Here is a 23,384-nt window from a genome sequence, read left to right as displayed (position 1 = left end):
CCTGCACCATCAGTTTTAATTTTCTTCTTGACCAAGTCCTTTCCTCAAAGTTGTCTACGACTGTTTTCTGGTTACACTATACTGTCGACGCTAAAGAACATGAATACAAAGAGACCAGAATTCGTAAGAAGAGAAAAGAAAAAAAAAAAAAAAAAAAAACTCTTGAGAATGTACTATTTGCTTCTTAAATAGAGGGTTTTCCCAATTGACTTTCCCCATGAAGATATCCCTTAATCAGCATTCTTCACTTAGATGAAAAAAAAGGCAAAACAGAAGATGAAATTCAATGAAGATGAAACAAATAATTCACTAAGTGCACAAGAGATATTTTCAGAAGTATAATCAAACCTAAATGTAAAAATTCTCTAACACTGTCAGGTCAATATGTTAGCCTTCATTAATCTGTTCAATTATATTACTAAATAAAGTTTCTTATTTTATAATGAAACTTCTGAGCAATTATTTTGCTCTAACAAGAGAAAACAGAACAGTCAGTTACCAGTTTGAGAAATAACACCATTTTAAGAAAGAAACTAAAAATTAAAAATAACCAGTTATCCACACCCCACCCAACTTAACAGAGCAGGTGCCATGAAGTAAAACCTTTAAAAGCGTCTCATCTTTTCCCGTGTTTCCTTAAATTATGTTACCGCTATACGGAGAAGTAGAAAGAACATCTTTGAGCCCAGGGGCTTCATGAATCCTTCTGAGGGCCTTGGTGACTTCTCAGGGGCCTCTGTTTCCGAGAGCCACCATCCAAGGCTGCTTAGCTTCACACTGATTCAATCCAAGAGCTATCTGGGTTCCTGGGCAACTACCATGGGCAAGGAACTGTTCTGGTAGCATAAGATATACAGGATGACTGAACAGTGGTGAATACAGGTTGTCTCCTCCATAAGCAACCTCAAATTACTTAACTTCTCTGTGCCTCAGTTTCCTAATCTGCAAAATAGGGACAGTAACTGTAATTATCTCATAAGGTCGGCTTGAGGATTAAAAGAGAACAATGCCTGGCATACAGTATATACTCTATAAATGTCGTTCATCAGTTAGGAGGCATTGAGGGCTTATAATAAGCAGGAAACAATATAATCCTACTTCCAGATCTTTCTTTCCATCCCCGGTTAAATCAAATTAAACTTTCCTGCCCATGTCCTATTCTCTTAAGTCCTGGCTAATTTAAAGAAATAATTTGTCCTGTCTTACCTTGTCCCTCTTAGTGAAATTTTTGTATTTTAGTTGAGTTCTGAAGGCTTAAAGCTAAAAAGCTAACTACTGGGCATTTCAGATAAATGGTAGGTAGATAAAAGGATGTATCCTGGGATAGGAAGGTTTTCATAAGCTTCTCAAATCCAACCACACTTATCAATACTGTTTCCAGGAGCAGATGTCCATTTCTTCCACTCTATTGCCTGAATCACAAGACCAAGAAAACACCAATGTGTCCTTGAATCTTAACAGTTAACCAGGAACAGAAGTTGGATGTTTTTACCTCTAAGTGGCAAAGATTCATTACATTTCTCAGACTCTCTACTTGATTTGAACCCCAATGTCACCTGGACAGCTTTTAAAGGATAACTCAAGTCTTACACTTGAAGGAAAAATAAGAACTAGACATAGAGAACAGGAAGTGGAAAGAAGACCTAGCTCCAGAACAAATATCAAACATCTTCTAAGTCTTGGAAGCAAAGACAAAAGTGTTCAGGATGCCTGGCCTTCCTAAAACAAATACACTGAAAATCCACATTTGAAAGACCTGAGCTTTTAGGCCTTAAGGGCAGCAGAGCACAGAAAATACTGAGCTGCGAGACTGACTGCCCTCTGCTGGTCAACAAGCAGAACTTTAAGTAACAGATCCCTCACTTTTCTCAATTTTGTTTCATTCCTTTGAGTTATTTAGGAATAGAGACAACCCTGCAGGTTAACTTCCGCCCTAGAATCCTGTCACCTCTAAGTGTCTCATTTCAACTGTCTTTTATGGAACTAACATGTCTAAGTAGACTCATGTGACATGTAATCATGGGTTTTGAGTTCTAATTCTAGTTGTGAAATTATGAGAGCTATAAAGACAAAGCTGGTTGTCCAATGCTAATGACTATCCCTATCTTTTTTTAATTTAAAAAACAATTTTTAAATTTTTATTAAAGAATAGTTGATCTAGCAATTCCCATCGTGGCTCAGTGGTTAATGAATCCAACTAGGAACCATGAGGTTGTGGGTTAGATCCCTGGCCTCGCTCAGTGGGGTGAAGGATACAGCGTTGTTGTGAGCTGTGGTGTAGGTCTCAGATTCAGCTTGGATCCCGTGTTGCTGTGGCTCTGGTGTCGGCACATGGCTACAGCTCTGATTAGACCCCTAGCCTGGGAACTTCCATATGCCGTGGGGGCGGCCCTAGAAAAGACCAAAAAAAAAAAAAAAAAAAGTTGATTTACAATGTTCCTTCCACTTCTGTTGTACAGCAAAGTGACCCAGTCATACATACATGCACAGTCTTTTTTTTCCTCTCATACTATCTTCCATCATGTTCTAACCCAAGAGACTGGACATAGTTCCCTGAGTTGTACAGTATGACCCTACTGCTTATCCATTCCAAACGTAACAGTTTGCATCTACTAACCCCAAACTCCCTGTCCATCCCACTCACTGCCCCACCGCTGACCACACCCTAACTTTTATCTCCAAAAGGATCCTTTCAAAAATCCTAGACCTCATTGCTCAATCTCCTAATTATGTATCCTAAATTCAACATGTTTCAAATCATTATTCCTCCCTTTTTTCCTCTTCTTTCTTATGTAAAGGAATGGTAATACCATTCACCTCCAATGCCCAAGCCAGAAAACTGGTGTCACCCTCCACCTTTCTTTCATTTACATTCCATCTACCACTCCTTATCAGTCTACTTCCTTAACAGTTTCCAAGTCATCTACATCTTCCTCCATTTTCACTTCCATTATCTTCTGCCTAAGATGACTTCATCAACCTTCTAAGAAGCTACCCTATTGCCAGTATTAATACTGCTCACACTACAGTGAGAATGATCTTTCTAAAACAGTAATTCCTATTTAAGATGTTTCAATGGCTAAAAAATTCCTATAGGACCAAGTCCAAGTATCTAAGCATGACATAAATAGTTGTCTATGAGCATACCAAACCTATCTCCACATTGTCATCTTTTATTCCTTTCTTCCAATCTCAAACTATTGATCATGCCATAGAATGTTTTGTCCTCTTTGTTTCAGACTGTTAATTCTCTCCTGGAATTTCTTCTCTAATCTCTCTGTCCTAACCTTGCATCACGTCATCCAACTAAGTTCTCTAAGACTTAACTCAGGTAACATGTTTCCCCAATGCTACTACAAACAGAAGCTTAACTCCAGGTCTAGATCAGGTGCAACTCCTGTGTACTTCAGTGGTGCTCTGTACTTTAAGATCACACGTATTCAACCATCTACCTCTTCAACTTTCCCATTTGCTGGAAAGGAAGGATTCTGTACCTGTTAACACTTTATGTAGCGTTTGGCACATAGCTGTAATCCATCAAAGTCTGTAGTGCAATTATGCATCAAGTGCCACCCACCCAATAATAATCAGTTATGTGAATGGCCAAACAGTGAATATGAGCCAACTATGGGCTTTGAACCTTTTAAACCAAGATCCTACTGTCATCCTTCACTTTTTAAGCCAAATCAATCTGGGAGAAAAGTTGTAAAGGTAAAGTTCTTTGATGATTTTTTCCTCAGCATTTCTCATCCCCACCAAGCTGCCGTCAGATGGGATTTGCTCAAAAGGCTCTCTTCTGCCACTTTCTCCAAATAGTGAACAAGTGCTTCAACCCACCACATAATACAGCACAAAAGAACAGCCAATAACCAAATAACAGTCAACTCTGAAAAGCAGTCACTTATTGCAAGTTGAAAAGCCTGTGTCAGGACTTTCCTCTTAACTCTAGTTATTTTCCTTAACCTTTAATGAAGACACTTACAAAAGCTTCCAAAAACTCAAGTAAACTATGTCCAGAAATAAGTTTTATCTATTATTTTACAAGAACTTCTTTCAAGGACTGCCAGTTAAATATTTTTCTTTCAGAACAAGCTTTGATTTTATCCTTGAAGGATTGTGAATTTTTTTTAAAAGCTACAATATCAGTAAAGATTGCTGTGCCTTATAACTAAAGGCAGATTTACCAATGTATTTAAATGAATTAAGAGTAGCTTTTGTTTAATTAAAGCTCTGGTAAATCTAGAGTTGGTGAACTGCATACAGACTGATGGAAAAAGAAATTCAAATTTATAGGAAAAATGAAAGAGCACTAAAATTGTTAAATATTAAAAAGCTATTTTTATTTTCAGAAATTCTTTAAGAGCTATATGACCAAGTAACAACAATGTACTATGGAGGTTAAAACACAGTATAAGTAAAATAGGTAACAATAACAGCACAAAGGATGAGAGATATTTGTATAATGGAATTATATAGTTAAAAGGCTTTTACATGATATGTGAAGTGGCATTAATTCAAGATTGAGTGTAGCCAGTTAAGGAAACACATTGTACCTTTAAACAGATATATACATCAACCATTACAAAAATAAGAGGCATAGTTAAAAAGCGAAAAGAGGATACAGAATGGATTAACAAAAAAAATGACAAGAAAGGAAAAAACAAAAAAACAGAGGGACAAATAGAAAATAGCAAGATGACAGACTCAAATCCGATCACAGTAATAATTACATTAAATGGAAATGGACTAAATAGTCCAAATAAATTTTCAGACTGGATACAAATCCAAAACTCAATTATCTGCTACTCATAAAAGACCAGCTTTAAATAAAGACGCAGATAGGGTGGAAGCAAAAGAAAGGAGAAACAATAAATCATGTAAATACTAAGCATAAGAGTGCTGATGTGGCTATAATAATAATATCAAACAAAGTAAACTTTAAGACAAGGAATATTACCACAGATGAGAACAATTCCACAATTACAAAAGGGAGTAATTCATCAAAAAGACATAATGTGTTTGCACCTAGGCAATCAACTAAAATAAACGCAAATTGGCGGGTAACACAGACAAATGTACAATTGTAGTTAAAAAAAAGAAAACAAATTATGGAACATTATTCAACCATTAATGAGAAGTACTGATACATGGATGGATACAACATGGATGGATCTTGAAAACACTATGCTAAATTAAAGAAATTAGACACAAAAGGCCAAATATTGTATAATTCCTTTTATAAGAATGCCTAGTATAGGCAAATCCTTTTGAGAAAGATGGTTGCACAGCCATTGGTAAATGCAGCTGTACCTAGTTATACTGCTTTCAGGACCCCTCATGGATACTTAGGTATGCTCAAGTCCCTTATATAAAGTGGCACAGCATTTGCATATTACCCACGTTATATCTTCCCGTATACTTTAAATCATCTCTAGATTACTTTTAATACCTAATACAATGTAAAGACTATGTAATTAGTTGCCAGCACTTGGCAAATTCAAGTTTTGCTTTTTTGGACTTTCTGGAATTTTTTTTTTTCCAAATATTTTCAATCCATGGTTGGTTGAATACACAGATGTGGAACCCTGCAGATATGGAGAACCAACTGTACTAAAATGTAATGAATTGTACACTTTAAGATGATAAGAGATATGGTATGTGAATTTTATCTCAACAAAACCCCTAAATGATTGGCACAGTGTGATAAACCAAATACGTACAAATAAACATTTCAAAACCAAATTATATTTATTCTTTTCAATACTCTAAGCAATTCTTGGGAAAAAATGCATAAATAGGAATTAAACAATATACTCTAAATAGGTACTGCTGCAGTACCTATAAGGCTGATACATTGTTTTTTCCATGTAAACCAGGGTTTTTGCTGTAACATTAATCGAAAAATCTAAACATTTTATTTGGGAATCTTTCGCAGAGAAACTTAATGCCATTTATACTACTGAATACCTTTATTGCAATTTTCTCCTCTCTTCTTTATTCTTGTGTATTTATGTTGTTTTTACTCGTTAGTAACATTTAAGGGGCATTTGGGAAGAAAGAAAGGTAAGTCCACAGTGTGCAATTCAACATATTTCACAGGGAGTCCCTGAAGACAAGTTAGCAAAGAGTCAATATTTGAATATCTGGAAAATTTTAAAGATCCAACTAAAATTTACATTTATGTTTAACTCATCTACGAAATTAAATCTACGAAAAAAAGGCAGATTTGTTTATGGAAGTGTGAACAAAATAAAATGTAAAAAACATATAACAAAACATAAAAAGTTGCTTCTTTATTTAAAGTAATACATGCTCTAAATTCTAATGATCTACATGATATTTATAAAAGTCTTAGATGACAACAAATCTGTTTAAATCTCTAATTTTGTTTGTCCCCTAGTAGATTTTTAAACTGCTGCATTTCCCTAAATCATTTCAGGTTTAACATTTCAATTATATACTCACATTTCCAATGATGAAATTTAGTAAATATGGCAAAAAAATGACATCTATGTAAGACCTATCATTCAAATACTTATAAGGTTTTTTTTTTTTTTTTGTCTTTTTGCCATTTCTTGGGCCGCTCCCACGGCATATGGAGGTTCCCAGACTAGGGGTCCAATCGGAGCTGCAGCCACCGGCCTACGCCAGAGCCACAGCAACACGGGATTCGAGCCACGTCTGCGACCTACACCACAGCTCACAGCAACGCCGGATTGTTAACCCACTGAGCAAGGCCAGGGATTGAACCTGCAACCTCATGGTTCCTAGTCGGATTCATTAACCACTGCACCACAACGGGAACTCCTCCACTTCTCTATTTTAAAACACACACATTTCTGAGCTCTGTGGCTCAGTGGTTAATGAATCGGTTAATGAATCCGACTAGGATCCATGAGGATGAGGGTTCAATCCCTGGCCTTGCTCAGTGGGTTAAGGATCCAGCATTGTCATGAGCTGTGGTGTAGGTGGCAGACACACTCAGATTCGTCATTGCTGTGGCTGTGGCTATGGTGTAGGCTGGTGGCTGCAGCTCAGATTCAGCCCCTAGCCTGGAAACCTTCATATGCCGCAGGTGTGGCCCTAAAAAGCAAAAACAAACAAAAAAAACTCCCAACCCACCACATATTTCTAAGTTATGTTAAAAAAAAAAATCACCCATAAATAATTTTAAATGCTAAAATAAACTGTTAAAAATTCAAGCATTTCCTCATAAGTTATTTTAGAGGATGTTCAACACTACTAAACCATGTTTCCACACAGAAATAGAAACTCAACCTTTGAAGAGGGCACAGTGAAATGGTAGAGATACAATAAATGAAAATTAGTAGTGACCGGGACATTTTAAAATGATTGATCATATTTGTTGCTAACAAGGAAATGGGAAAATAAGGCATTCACACTGTGGTAGAAACTGGCACAAACTTTTTGGAAAGCTCTACGGAAATTTCTGTTAAAATTTAAGATGTGCACACCCTTTGACCTAAAAGTTCCACTTCTAGAAATCAATTCTGCAAAATAAATGAATACATGAAGATAGAGGATGTTAACCATTCATAATAAAAAAGTGAAAATATTCTAAATGTGTATCAGTGGATCATAGAACTTTGGCACAAAAGTATGTGCCAGTACGTGAAAATGTCCAAGACACACTGCCTCATAAGTTGAAGAATAGGATGATCTCATTATAGTGGTTATGAGCACAGACTAATATCAAATTCTCTGGATATATATTTGGGAACTGTAGAACTCCAGGAAAATAATCTTCCTTATACCGCAACATTTTCATTTAGGAAAAATAATAGTATGATTTTACAAAGAATTTACATAGACTAAAGAAGATAATACATTTTAAGTGCCTGATAAAGGTACCCTATTATTATTATATATGCATTTGTTAATACATATATATTTGATTGTATTAAGTAGAACTACTGAAATTGCCAATACTTAATAGCTTTTCACCTATGAAAACGGAAAGTTCCTATGATTTAATTTAATATACGCATGTACATTTTTGGAAAGAATAGTCCAAGAAATTCAAGAGTTGTTTTAATACTCTCTATACCATTTGACACTTTCAACATGATCAGAGTTAGGACACATTCATTTCTCCCAAATAAAAAGCTATCTATCCTACTCCCCCAGCTTTAAGCAGTACTACCTTAAGAGCAGAACAGACATACGAGACCTCTTTCTTCCCCCTATAATCAATAATCATGTGTTGAATCAACCTCCTTAAATCATTTGTTGAATCTACCACCTTAAAGTGTCCTTCGAGAAACTGGGTCCTCTTTATTTCAGAGGAACTTAAGACTTCATAAGAAATTTGCAGGTACTAGACAGGATCTTAGAGATTACATATCTAGGTAAATTCACATTAGTTTTAAACAATGGAAGAAAAGTTATCACTGAAATCTATTCTAAATATTACATTCCAAAGAGCTTTGGTTTTAATAATTCCATATAACTATCCTTATATAAAGATGGGTACAAATAGAGAAAAAAAAAGTCAAGAAATAAAAATAATATTGACAGAAAAAGAGTCAAGAAACAAAAACAAAATAATATTTTCTGACAAAGAAATGTGTGGAGCACTCTGTGTTTGAGACCATCAGAGGTCCAGTGCTTAAGCTACACCTTAAAATGATTTTTGGAAAAGCAATACTGGGGAAAATAATTAAGACCAGAAGTCCCTGATACCATCTTCTCTGAAGAAGATAAAGCAATGGATTCCATCCTACTCTGTCTCCTGGTATTTTTTTATTTTCTCTTATCTGAGATAGACATACACAAAACCCATTAAAGTTCTATCTGTTCTTAGAACACTTTTCAGTAGTATCATCACCACCTTTCCAGGACGTCCCACCTTCCCCAGACTTCATTTTTGCCTATAAGCCAGAAGCTGCTGCTGAGTGCTTGTTTTAAAAAAAAAAACAGGTGCGTCATTACTGGCACTTAACCAGCTAACTTAAAGGGTGGAACACCAAAGAGCAGAAATAATGGGAGAGGGAAGAAATCCTTGTTAGGATCAGCATAGAGGGGAAAAAAGGGCTACCCACCACACAGATTTCTTCAGAATCTGAGATGGTTCTGGGACTCCATTAAGTAATTCTTTCATTGAGTTCTAATGACATCCTAAAACACTGAGGATATAATATTAAATGATGAAAAATAAGAAGTTGTTTGTGCCTTCTATGACTAGTAAATTTTTTCTCAGATATATTCAAATTAGTGGAGTGCTCAAGTTATTTCTGGCTGTCTACTGAAGTGACTACAATTATTTTTCTTTTCATAAAAATTATATTAAATTTTCAAAATAGTAGGCACTCAGAGCTCCCATTGTGGCTCAGCGGTTAGAAAACCCGATGAGCATCCATGAGGATGCGGGTTCGATCCCTGGACTCACTCAGTGGGTTGAGGATCCAGTGTTGCCATGAGATGTGGTGTAGATCACAGACATGGCTCGGATTTTGCATTGCTATGGCTGCAGCACAGGCTGGCAGCTACAGCTGCATCTGGACTCCTGGCCTGGGAACCTCCATATGCCACGGGTGAGGCTCTAAGAAGACAAAAAAAAAAAAAAAAAAAAAAAAAATAGTAGGCACTCGATTTGTGAAATTAATGCAAAATTATTTCTTTTTAGTTACCTCACACTCTTTCACATACTTGTTATGTAACAGCTCAAGGAAAAAAAACACACACACACATTTTATTACTTTTTATACTGCCTCAGCACTGATTCATAGTAACTTGTGAATCAGTTAACAAACAATCAATTGTTTTTTCTTCAAAACAATTCCAGTTTATTTTCTAAAAAGAACTCTATTTCCCACATAATTTTAAAAGTTGTTACCAGGTGCCAAAAAGTAAACATGAGTGAATTTTCAAACTCTACAATACCTTTAACATAAAACAGGTTGGCCCCTAATGATATATTTGGCCCTTGAGAGGACCAGATGTCTAGCAGAGTAGAACTATTTTGTGTTTTAAGGCACACACACACAGGATAAAATAACAAAGAAAACATACAGGAGAGATTGTTAAAGCTATTCTGTGTCCTTTATATAGCATCATCATTTTTTTCTTTATCCTGATTTGTTTTATTGCTGTTGGCCCGTGGTCTTCTGAAAACTCCCTTCCCTCCCTAAATCAAAGTACTCTAGTACTTTACACACCAAATTGGAGCTAAAGGGAAAGGTAAGTTGCCACAATAGATACTATCACAAGACCTCAGGTTTATACAAAAAAATTCTAACAATATCTACAGCAAACTGTTGTGGAATACTGTTTGTGGTACAGGATTTTTTTTTTTCAAAAGTTCATCTCTAAATACATGTAAAAATCAATGAAACTTTCTTCTTACAGAAGAAGTCACTCTTCTGTAAGCTATAGTATGAAATACTCTTGCCAGAGGAATTCAACATCTTACTCTAAAATGGTCCTTTCTCGCCTTCCTTCCCCTATTTAGTCTGCTCATAAAATACTTCAATGTGATGATTTCTATTATTAATGTTGTAGTGAGACCATTAAGAATACAGATTTAGAGTTCTGAAGTAGAATCATCCTATAGGTTCTATCCAAAGAATATTTGCATGGCTAATTATATTTAAAGAATGCTTGGTTTAAAAATATTTACCAGGATGCCTAAATGAGGTGCCTTGCTTTCAAGGTAGGCAAATTAAAAAGGTACCAATAAATAAGAAATGAATTTCAGGAACACATCTTTAATTGTGAGGAAAGATGGTGAAATTGTTATCGATATCTGACATTCATCTCTGAATTAGAATTCAACTGTGGAAAAAAAACCTGAAAGCAATTCTGATTTCAATCAAATTTTCTAATTTATTACTCAGCAAAGTTTCAAAAAAGCCACTCTATCCTCCTCTAAAATTCTTACAATTTTACAGGGAAACACTTTAATCTACTTCTAGATACAAAGGGCATATACTTATCTACATGATAATAATTTCTTTGTTTTGGTTAGCAAATAAACACTGTTTTAAGCAATATATACTAGGTATATCAATACTGTAAGCACCATGTAGTTGATTTGGCACTGTAACCACTTTATTTTTTAAAAAATATCAGCATTTTCAAGTCAGTTATAAAGTTAAAATAAAACCTACCTTCATATTCAAAAAATAGAGAAATATTCTTATGACTTTTGGATCATTAATATGTTAGGTGAACTATTTGAAAATATTTCTAAAAGAGAAAAGATAGATCCTTTCTAATTCAAGGAGTTAAAATTAATGCAGTAGTAGAGTTAACAATGATTTAACATTCCAAAAGGGCCTGAACACATCACCTAAGCAATATACATACACAGTTCACACATGCAAACACTGTAAATCTTGAAGTATGTTCTAGTTTACTACATAGGTTATTTGTATATTAATTTTAGAACTAATTTCATATAAATATATAAAACCTCATCCCACAGCAATAAATTAAGGACAAATTAAGTACTCTGAAGTAATAGATTTTAATAGTTTCCCCCATTAGAGCCAAGTGGCTTATGAAATAAGTATGTGCTTCTAAATGATAATTGGTACTTGTTGCTTTTTGCCAGGGTAACATGAGGAGATAGTAGCTGATGCTATTCAACTTTACCAAGACTTCTGAGAATATCAAACTTAAACTCTACAGAGGCCAATTTAATATATAAATTGTACAAATAGAAAAATCTTTTTAAGGAGAAGAGGAAGTTTTGCTTTGTGTTATGTAACAGAAGAAAAATACTAAAGGAAGAAGATCTAAACCAAATTTCTCTGAATTTACTATTATTGTTGATTTATTATCAACAAAAATGGTAATCCATGAATGTTGAAGGTACTAAGCTTAATTCTCTGAATTTTATGTTTTTATTTATTTATTTATTATTTATTTGTTTGTTTATTTATTTTGCCTTTTGTCTTTTTAGGGCCATGCCTGCGGCATATGGAGGTTCCCAGGCTAGGAGTCCAATCGGAGCTGTAGCTGCTGACCTACACCACAGCTCACAGCAATGCTGGATCCTTAACCCACTGAGCGAGGCCAGGGTTGGAACCCGCATCCTCATGGATACCAGTCAGGTTCGTTAACCACTGAGCCACGATGGGAACTCCTGAATTTTATGTTTTTAAATCATGATCATTCTATGAAACCTTTCAAAGTGAAAGCTCTCCCCTTTAGTACTAAAAACCCTGCATTTGAACTAAGGGGTTACCAGGCTCTACCTTACTCCTCTCTGGGATAACATGCTTAGAGCAAATTTAAACCAAATAGGGAATATTTCAAGTTCCCACCTATAAAGTAAGAGGCAGACAAAAGCAGACCCTTGGTTTCCAAGGCATAGAATATTAAAAATATAAATGGTTTCATTTATCAATTTTGTGTTATTTGTGAGGGAACTGGAAAAAAAAAAACAAATTTTAGAGGGTTTTTAAAAATCCCGATTAACTCAATTTAAGTGATTGGAGGGGCAAATCATTTAACAGTGTATGTAAACACTGAACACAGCAGGGTTCTCTCCAGTTTCCTATTTTTCAAAGAAGCTGCCTTAAAAGTTAAGACACCATGAATAAAAACTCAACAAAAAAGAAAGTAGTCTTCACTAATTTAAAATAAGGATTATGCTAAAAGGTCACAACTCATTAAAGAAATGGATATTTTTAATTCAGGTTAGCATTACTTAAAGTATTGGCTATTATAATTCAATGAAAGTCTGACAATGATCTAAGCTTAAAATCCAGGAAATAAAGGGGAAAATATACATGCCTAAATTCTCAAAACTGAAGAAGCACCAAGCCAACAGACAAATCAACATATTTACAGCCATGTTAGAACACATTTGTTTAGAAATTTTAATATTAATAATTCTGCATTTTAATGCTGATAAATAAATCATATAAATTGATTTTTTAAATCACTGTTTTCAACATCAACAGTGCATTTCATGTTTCCCATCCCCCCGCCCTATAACCTATGGACTTTTTCAGATTCAAACATATAATTAATGAAAAATATTTCTAAACCTCTGATTATTATAAACCAGGGAATGTTTACTATGTTTAAGATCTGGGACAAAATCAAGACACAGAAGTGAAGCTTTGAAGAGATTAATGATTAATATTTCAAATTCACCATGGATCATTAATACTACCTATAAAATTATTTTAAAAGCTAAAATAATGGTACTATTACTATGATGACAAAGACGACAATTTATTAGATCTGACTTGAAGCCAGGAACTAATTAAGCACTTTACGTGATCCAATCCTCAAAACAGTAAAAGGTGGGTATTAAGCCCATTTTCCAAATAGGGATAACTGAGGTACGAGGTTTAAAGAATTCGTCAAAGGTTACAAAACTCAAGAACCAAACCCAGATTTGTCTGAGTTCAAACTACATGTACTTATCCCACAGGCTACAATATTTCCCTACAAAACAAACACCTAACAGAATATTTTGTATAAAACTACTATAATCAAAAAGCAGGGAGTTCCCATTGTGGCTTAGTGGAAACAAATCTGACTAGCATCTATGAAGAAGTGGGTTCGATCCCTGGCCTCGCTCAGGGGGTTAAGGATCTGGCATTGCAGTGAGTTGTGTAGGTCACAGATGTGGCTCGGATCTGGCGTTGCTGTGGCTGTGACGTAGGCTGGTGGCTACAGCTCCAACTGGACCCCAAGCCTGGGAACTTCCATATACCACGGGTGCAGTCCTAAAAAAGAAAAAAAACAAAAACAAAAAGTAGGGCAGGACCTTACATCCCTGTAAGTGTTGCTCTTTCTCAAAGGAATTATCATAAATAAATAATAACTTTATGTGGACAAAAAAATTACAAATAACTAGTTTTGCCAAAAAGCAAACAGTATGCTAACCAGGCCATATTTTAAAGAACATATTTAGTGATGAAATAGCATACTCCACTTTTAATAAAATATTTACACATTTATATACAAATAGACCAAAAATAAAAGGCAGTAGGTTGTCCTGTGCTAAAGAAGTAGAAACACATAATTTTACCACATTTTAAAGTATAGTAAGGTTTGGAACCTTGAGGACATTATGCTAAGTGAAATACACCAGTCACAAAAAGACAAATACTGAACACTATATGATTTCACTTCCATGAGGTATCTAAGTAGTCAAATCCACACAATCAAAGTAGAATGGTGGTTACCAGGGGCTGGGAAAGGGAAAGATGGGAAGTTTTTTCATGGATAGAAGTTTCAGTTTTGCAAGATGAAAAGGTTCTGGCAATATGGTACACAACAATGCTTAACACTACTGAACTGTACACTTAAAAATGGTTAAGATGGCTAAAAAAAAGATTTGGTACCAATACATAAAACAGCCATGAACACCATTCATCATAGCCATACATCAGTAGACTAGTCCTGCTGCGCTTATATAGTAGCTACTAGTCACATGTGACTATTAAAATTTACATTAATTTTTTTAAACTGAAACTTTATTTCCTCAATCACACTAGCCACAGTTCAACTGCTCAACAGTTGCATGTGGCTGTTGAGGACAGCACACACAGAGAACACTTTCATCACAGAAAGTTCTATTAGAGAGCACTGGCTCAGAGTGCACAAAAACTGACTCATATATATGGGAGCTTGTACTCAACAGAAAAATGTGTGTCATTAAGGTGGCATTTCAAATCAGTGGGGAAAGAATTATTGAATAAAGAGTGTTGGGACAATCTGCCAGCTCGGGGGAGAATAAGGAAGGATTAAGGGAATAAAGCTAAATCCATATCTCAACTCTTAAGACCATACAAATTCTGAATGAATCAAAGATTTATAACTTAAAGGGGAAAATGATAAAAGTACTAACACATAAGTCTGATTATTAAGATAGGGTTTTCCGAACAGAATAGAAGCCCAGAAGACAAAAGTAAAAGACTGATTTTTTTTTTAAGGAAAATAAAAACTTTTAGGTGAATAAAGCCTGGACAAACTGAAAGAAAAGGGGAGGGGAGTGTGGTGTCTTAATCTATTAAAAAATATAAGTCAGTGGGGAAATGGTAAATTGAAAGTGCCAAAATACACATGAACAAATTGCTCGATTTCACTTATAATTTAAACACTCTATTAAAAATTATGTTTTTAACCATCTGATGGCAAAGATAATTCTCAGTGTTAATGAGAATGTGGGAAAATAGGCACTAATGGATATAAAACCTGATTACTTACAACTTATTCAGAAAGTAATTTTAGAGTATTTATCAAAAATCAAAAGCAACAAATAATATTTAAGGGTAGAATGACAGAGTCTAGGATTGACTTTAAAATAAACTGAGGCATGAAAAACCTACCTGAGAAGGTTGGTGCAGATATAAATGAAACAAAAGTGGGCATAAATTGATAGTAGCAGGATGGTAGGTATGTGGGGGATTCATTATACCACTCTATCTTTGAGTATGTTTGCATTTTTCCAAAAATTTTTTCCTATTATGCGCACTCTTTAATCCAGGAATTCCATTTCTAGGAATTCAGCCTACAGTTACTTTGGCTAAGCACACAACAATTAAGCACAAGGATGTCCTGTGGGGCAATAAAAGCAAAACCTGGAAACAACCTCAATTCCCATTTGAGGACTGGCTGAGTAAATTATGCTTATTTGAACACAATAATATCATATAGCTTTAAAAAGTATGGAGGTAAATTATATGAGAGAGATTATGGAAAAGGGACATGATCAAGAGCAGAACAATAGGTAGAGTTTGACTGTGTTTAGTAAAAACAAAATCAAATGTGGATTTGTGAAGACACATGCCCATATTCATAACAAATTTCTAGAAGGATGTGTGAAAATTTTAATGATGGTTACATCTGGCTGGGCAGAGGGATGGGGGAGACTGGAAATCTGTGAGGAGGAAACTTCTATTTTTTTCCAAACATTTTTTATACTGTGAATTATTTCTTGCATGTGAACATACTGTATTTATTACATTTTTACGAATAAAAACAACTAGATTTCTTAAATCTTTCCTCTATTGAGATGACTGTAATTCACCTAGGAACTGTCAATGTTTAGGGTCAACGTTGGGAGGAGCTCATCTCAAAACGTATTTAGGTTTTACAGAGCAGAGCAGATGAGCCCTGGTTCCTTTACTGTGGACTTCAACTCAGGGCTCTTACCACAGAGATCTCAGCCCTATGCTGATCTGAAAGTCTAACATTATATCAAAATAACTGCTCTAAAGATATAAGTAAGATCCTTCCTTAGTGTTAATCAAGTAATCAATGATATTTATTAAATATATATGGGCCTGGTCTTGTGGGGGATACAGAGCAAAGGATAATAGTCTTGTTCAAGACGTTCATAATCTCACAGAAGAAAAAGTATGCATGCAAGGAACAGAGGACAATTAATGTCATGCAAACACATTATGTGCTAAGAAAAGAAGTCCATGTGGGTATGTAGAGTAGAGGTTCAAGACAGAAATGAGAAGGCAGATTTGATCTTAACAGATGAGTTGGATTTAGACACAGTGGGGAGAAAATTACATAATACTGCTAGAAAATGCACAGAAAAAAAATGAGATAGTAAGACTTAACATGACCAGAGATGAGAGATAGGAAGAAGTATAAAATAAATAATAAGAGTAAGGTTCAAAGCAACATGTATTTTAAAAAATAGGCAAAACTTAAGATTCTATAAAATACGCAAAGGAGGAGTTCTCGTCATGGCTCAATGGTAAAAGAATCTGACTAGGAACCATGAGGTTGCGGGTTCGATCCCAGGCCTCGCTCAGTGGGTTAAGGATCCAGTGTTGCCGTGAGCTGTGGTGTAGGTCACAGACACGGCTCAGATCCCGAGTTGCTGGGGCTCCAGCATAGGCTAGCAGCTACAGCTCCGATTAGACCCCTAGCCTGGGAACCTCCATATGACGAGAGTTCAGCCCTAAAAAGACAAAAAGACCAAAAAAAAAAAAAAAAAAACAAAAAACAAAAAACAAAAAACAAAAACCGCTAAGGAGAGTTTTAATAAGCATTTGACAGTAATAGTGTGCAAGGCAGAGTAAATGATTTGCATTCTTTGCTTCTTTTAGGCTTGTTCTTTCAATATAAAAAATAAAATAACAACAGTATTTCAATACCTCACTTCCAGACCCAGATTCTAGTGGTCTCTTCTTCCTTGGTCCAATAGCTGCAAGAGCAGTGAGATTAGCATCTCTGTGCTGTATCTGTGCGAGCTCCAATTGTTGTAACTAGAAGATGGAATTAAAAAAAAAAAAAAAAAAAAGATCAATGTTTACATACAGCCACGCTCAGAGGGGGAAAGAAACTGATCATTAAGCCCATTTCTCTGTTCTTTATCAAATATGTGACAGTGTAAAATAAATATCAGATTTCCCTACCAGCCAAGGGTACATCATTTCCTGACTTCCTTCCCCTAACAAGCTATAGGCCTGAATCTCTAAATAGAAGCAGCAGAATTTAGGCAAGAAAGAAGTACAGAACAAAAGAAAAAGAAGACATCTTGAGCTTTACCTCTCCTTAGTTTAAGCACAGAAAGAAATGCCTGAAGAATAAATTGGAGGAAAGTGGCCAAATTATAGTCCAACTTTTCAGATTAAAGAAAATTACAGTTGACCCTTGAACAAAAAATGTAGGGGCTGGTTAGAGTCACTGGCCCTCAGTCAAAAATCCATGTGTAACTTATAGTCAGCCTTCCATATCTGAGGTTCTTCCACACACGTGGATCTGCACCCATTTATACAACCGATGGCGGATCGTGTAGCACTACAGTAGGTACTTAGTGGAAAAAAAATTCATGTAAGTGGACCCACGCAGTTCGAGCCTTGTACAAGGGTCAACTGAACTTAAAAATAAAGACAGTTTCTGTATATTTTAGAAAACAGTTCTATGCTGAATGGTTTATAAAGAACTTCCTTAAAATTAACTCTTTAACACAAACACATTGAAAGGTACATATTAATTGCTGTAATAACATAAGAAAATTATACATATACTTCATGTTTTTTTTTTTTTTTTAACCAAGGGAGACAGTGAGGCTCTAAAAGGTTAAGAAAACTTCATAAAAGTCACACAAATAAGTGGTAGAAACTGAACTCAGAAACAAGTATTTCCATCATAAACATTTTCAATACATCACACTTTCTTATGGATTTACTCTATCTTCTTGTCAAAAATTGAAAGTGAGTTAATGTTGTTTTGTTGTACAGGGCTATGTCAAAGACGATCCATTAAGGTAGATAAATTTAAGATATTAAAGCTAGAAAATAAATGCATGAAAGATAGCATCATTTCACCAAGGCAAGAAGTTGGTATGGTATTCTTTAAAAAAAAAACAAAGTGAAGAAGTCAAAATAAAATATTACTACACAGGTCCTTAAGCTTTTACAGAAGAAAAACAATGTTCAATTTTCATCAAAGTCTCATTACTATGGAGGAAAAGGAAGAAAGAAGCTGGCATTGGTTCGCTAGATAAATATTCAAATAAGATCACACTGTTATAAGACAGTCAACTGAAAATAACCTATTGGTGAACCCTAAATATATACTGAGAATATTCTTTTAAAAGAGTGGTAACCAAATTTTTAACATAATTTTTTTAAAAAAAGACTAGGTGAAAACAGGAAATAGTGTGTGATGAAATAGGCAGTCTCAGAGAGATACAAAGACCATTTCAAATTATTTTACAATATTAGAGGAAAAAGAAAGAATAAGGCATAGATTATCAAGTCCAGCAAAACAAAAAACACTTAACTAAAGAAAATGAGCTAGGAAACCACTTTCCATTTGATCTACAAATTACAGGGCAGAAATACATGGCTTAAAATTGTGTATTTACTTATATATAAATTGCTAGAAAACTATTCTCAGGAGTTGTAAACTATCTTTTGTTGATGGTAGTCTTTTAAATAAAATATACAGTTTTAGAGTCTGATGCTGTCACAATATAGAACTTCCAGGCAACAAAATACAATTTTAGTTAATCTACCCTGCAGCACAAATCAAAAAATAAGCTATATTTTAAAGTCTTTCCCTGTAGAGAAATGACATCTGCAAGATAGTCACACCAAATAAACAATTTTTAAATTGACCTCTGTCATCAAATTCCCTTAACTATGTGATAAAATGTTTTCTTCAACTCTGCAAATTACACTTTGGTTTTCTGAAATCTCGCATACAATGCTTTAGAAAATTTTGCAAACATTTAATGAAAATGGAAACTGACCATAGTTGGTTGTATTTATGTAAACTTTCTTAAAAACAATGTATTTTGGCCAGCAAAATGCAGAAAAACTAGGCACTTTAAACTGGAACAGGAGGATGTTCTGGGCATTAACGTGGATTTGGCATACACAGTGGGTGAAGATGTCAAGTAAACCCAGTTCAGTAGAAACAGCCATTGAATTAGAAGCTTGCTGGTGGAAACAGAATTGCAAATGACATGCTTATCTATTCAGAAAACCTCAAGGTAGTCACAGAAAAACAAAAACAAAAAACCTTTAGCAAGACGACCTGCAAGGTCAACATACACATAAAGCTTGTTTCTATATAAAGTCAAGGTAAAGGTAAAGCTGGAAACAATTTTTTTTTTTTAACTATTCCTTCATCCTTGAGCCTGTTTTTTTAAAATAACTTTTTTTTATTAAAGTACAGTTGATTTACAATGTTCTATCAATTTCTGCTGTACAGAAAAGTGACCCAGTCATACATATATGTTCTTTCTTTTTCTCATATTAGTTTCAATCATGTTCTACTGCAAGTGACTGGATATAGTTCCCCTGTGCTATAGAGAGAGAGAAAGAGAGAGAGAGAAGGGTAGCAAGACCTTATTGCTTATCCATTCTAAATTTAATAATAGTTTGCATCCACTAACCCCAAACTTCCAGTCCCTCCCACTCCCCTTCTACAATCTTCCCAGCAGTTTCTGATTCCCTGGGGTTCCTCTTTGGTTCTCTAGCCAGAAAGCTGGGGTTTCAGTTACTTCTCTTTGTCACATAGTTCTGCAACTTTGTCCACACCTAGGGTCAAATAGCAAGAAAAAAGCGGGTGGGAGGAGGGCTAAAAAAGGGATGGCAAGGAGTTCCCATCGTGGTTCAGTAGAAAGGAATCTGACAAGTATCCATGTCAGATCCCTGGCCTCGATCAGTGAGTTAAGGATCCGGGGTTGCTATGAGCTGTGGTGTAAGCTGCACATATGGCTCGGATCCCGAGTTGCTACGGCTGTGGTGTAGGCCGCCAGCTGTAGCTCCGATTCGATCCCTAGCCTGGGAACCTCCATGTGCCACGGGTGCGGCCCTAAAAAGACAAAAACAAAAGTGGAGGGGAGGATGGCAACCTCACTGCTAGTTCAAAAGACAGTTTAAATTCTAATCTTCTCCAATTTGCCTACTATTTACTTTTCAAAGCCTTCAAATATCTGCTCCTTCCATTCTGTCTAGGTTTTATAGCTGTATTCAGTAGGAGAAATGGTATGGAATGTTTTTACTCCATCTTAACTGAAACCTCTAAGAGCTAGTTTAATTAGAATTCTGACAACAGGCTTCCATTGTATTATATTGCTACTAGCATTTACTTCATAAAATTTCAGCCTACTTGCTTACCTACACCAGTGACAATCAACCCAATCCAAAAAGACAGGCTTTGGGAGTTCCCATGGTGTCTCAGAGGTTACAGACTCAACTAGTATCCGTGAAGATGAGGGTTCAATCCCTGGCCTCGATCGATCAGAGGGTTAAGGATCCGGCATTGCCATGAGCTGCGGTGTAAATCTGAGATGAGGCCTGAGCCTCATTGCTGTGGCTGTGGCGTAGGCTGGCAGCTGCAGCTCTAATTTGACCCCTAGCCTGGCAACTTCCATACACCATGGGTACAGCCCTAAAAAGCAAAAAACAACAACAACAAAGACATGATTGGCAAGTTCTCTTTTAGGGGTACCCTCATGTCTTCCTTTATGACTAATGCAAAAGGAAAAAGCCTTCATCTCCCTTATCATAGTCTCTCTGATATTAAGAAGAGGTCCCCTAATTCAAGTCATCAGTGACCTCGAGGGTAACAGAGCAACTGTAGTTAAAAATTATTTTATCCTGGTATTTAGTACTTGTCTCTGTTCCTCTTAAAGTACAAGTGTGGTAGTACTGACTTCAATCAAGATCCAAAACACATTAATAGATTACCTTGAAGATCACATAAACTCCCAGAGGTAAAATTCAATAGAGGTACTTCTTAATGCTAAGCACATAATTTTCAAAAACAAAAGATATAGGAAAATAAAAACCAATAAAAACAGAAACCAAAAGCTTAGGTAGAATCAGAGGAACCACATGAAGGATAAATAAACCAGTGACCTACAGCCAACTCCTTCAACAGATATAGGGACATATTTTATAGGAAGGGCTACATTATCTAGATAATTGTGGCACTGACATAAAGGGAATCCAAAAATGTGTTTCTTTTTTGTGCTCAAGGAAGGCAAGATACGGGAAAAAAATGTGGGCACATAGAGTACAAAAGACAACAGCAGAGCTGTCCTTCATTACAAATGATCTAAAAATATGCAGTAGTGTGTTATCTTCAGTTTGATTTTGTTACAAACTTTTAGAAAGTGATAAAAGGGTATAAAATAAATTACTGAAGAGGTAAGTTAATATCTCCCCAAAGCTTATGTGTGCTGTCCAATAACAAACACATTAGTAGCAAAGAAAGCTGCTAATGCCACCAAACAGGAAGGTTTGAAAGAATCTAAACAAATAAGAGAAATAAAGTACACTACCAAGTTTTGAATTCAGCATGCAAAGAATTAAGAATAATGTCCTACTTAGATTTCACAAGTGTACATAGAGATAGCAATAAAGCCCAACCACCAAGCAATAGATATTTTTAAAAATATAAATTTAAAAAGATGTGCTTTGAAAAAATAATTGAGCAAACACTAAAATTCTCAGCAATGCTAAATTCTAAATTACTTCAATTTACTGTGGAAAAGCAAGGTTAAATCCTAAAATATACCACAAATGCACCAAACTCTATTAACATGAATCTTAAACCAAAGAAACAAAAGATTAAAATACAAGTTATAAAAAATCAACTCCCCTTCTCACATAAAGTCAAGGATACCACAATTGAAACACAGGATACTTTTTAACTAAACCCTTAAAGACAATGATAAGCAGGCATTCTACCAAGCCAGTTATTGGATCTGATTAATTTTTTTCTCCTAACCATTAAGGCTAATACTTATGACTTCAGGACACTGGCCAGAACACCTGAGATATTTGGCTTAAAGGTTTTTTTTCCCCCATTGATAATTTTTTTTTAACTTGACATATAGTTGATTTACAACATTGTGTTAGTATCATGTGTACAGCAAAGTGGTTCAGTTTATATACATGTATGTGTACATATATATATTTTTAGGTTATTTTCCCTTATAGGTTATTATAAGATATTGAATATTGTTCTGTGTGTTTACAGTTTGCCACCTGGGACACTTAAGAATTTGAAATGTTAAAAAAAAAAAAAAAAAGAACTTGAAATGTATACTCCAATGCCTTACCAGTCAGCCCTTCTAATCCATCCCTATCTTATAGGAAAACAATATATTCCACATAATAATCTCAATTAGATACATTTCCCCTTACAATCAAACATTGCTTTATGTATTGTTAAAATGAAAGATCATGTGCTACACTCATATTAGATTACAGAACTGTTTTCCCAGTTCTTACTTTTACATTCTTTTTTCTTACCAACTTTCTTTCCAGGTCTCTGGGAAACAACAACAAAAACCAAACTAAAATCTAACACATCAGTTAGTTTTTGGAAACTGACATATTCATGGTCAATCTCAAGCTTACATTTAAAAGCTTGATGGCATCTTTTTTAAATGTTTCTATAGCTAATGTTTTTAAGCTACTGGTTTTCCCTCTAATACTTCACCTTTCCCTAAATTATGACAGCTCTGTAACATAAATGGGGTGTGTACTGTTACATTCATTTTAAATTCAAGGAAACAAGTAAGTTCAAAGAGGTCAAGTAACTTTTCCAAAGTGAAATCTAAATAATGTCTGGCCGAACCTAACATTCAAGACTCCTGCCTTCTAGTTAAATGCTATTTCTTCTACAATACACAACTCCTCTACCAAAAGGATAATATGTCTCTCAACACACACAGATCCTATGCTTCAAAATTAAAGATGCATACAACCTTTTGATGAAGTTCTAAAAAAATGTTATCTTTTCTATATATGGTACCCCAATCAAGCGATACAATCAACAAAGGTCTCTTGTGAAGATATCCATTAAAAAAAGAAATTAGTGTAGCTTTTCTGCTTCCAAGGGAGAACCTCTATACAGTAGCTGGATGGTCACTGAACTATGTCAGTTCAAGATGCCAATTCTCG

The 23,384-nt window shown here is 35.1% G+C and overlaps 1 protein-coding gene across 1 annotated transcript in view; it reads right to left on the bottom strand.

Annotated features, from left to right (window-relative positions):
- Positions 1 to 23,384, bottom strand: part of TAF4B (TATA-box binding protein associated factor 4b) — a 117,115-nt gene that overhangs the window by 5,664 nt on the left and 88,067 nt on the right. The window contains exon 14 of the mRNA XM_003127875.4: positions 17,106 to 17,216. Coding sequence (XP_003127923.1) covers positions 17,106 to 17,216 — 111 coding nt within the window. The remainder of the gene's footprint in view (positions 1 to 17,105; positions 17,217 to 23,384) is intronic.

This window comes from Sus scrofa, chromosome 6 (genome assembly GCF_054392235.1).
Source record: "Sus scrofa isolate SSC_HxYL_T2T_F1_AM1 chromosome 6, Sscrofa_HxYL_maternal_Yorkshire_Landrace_v2.0, whole genome shotgun sequence".
NCBI lineage: Eukaryota > Metazoa > Chordata > Mammalia > Artiodactyla > Suidae > Sus > Sus scrofa.
This window is presented reverse-complemented; position numbering and strand designations above follow the sequence as displayed.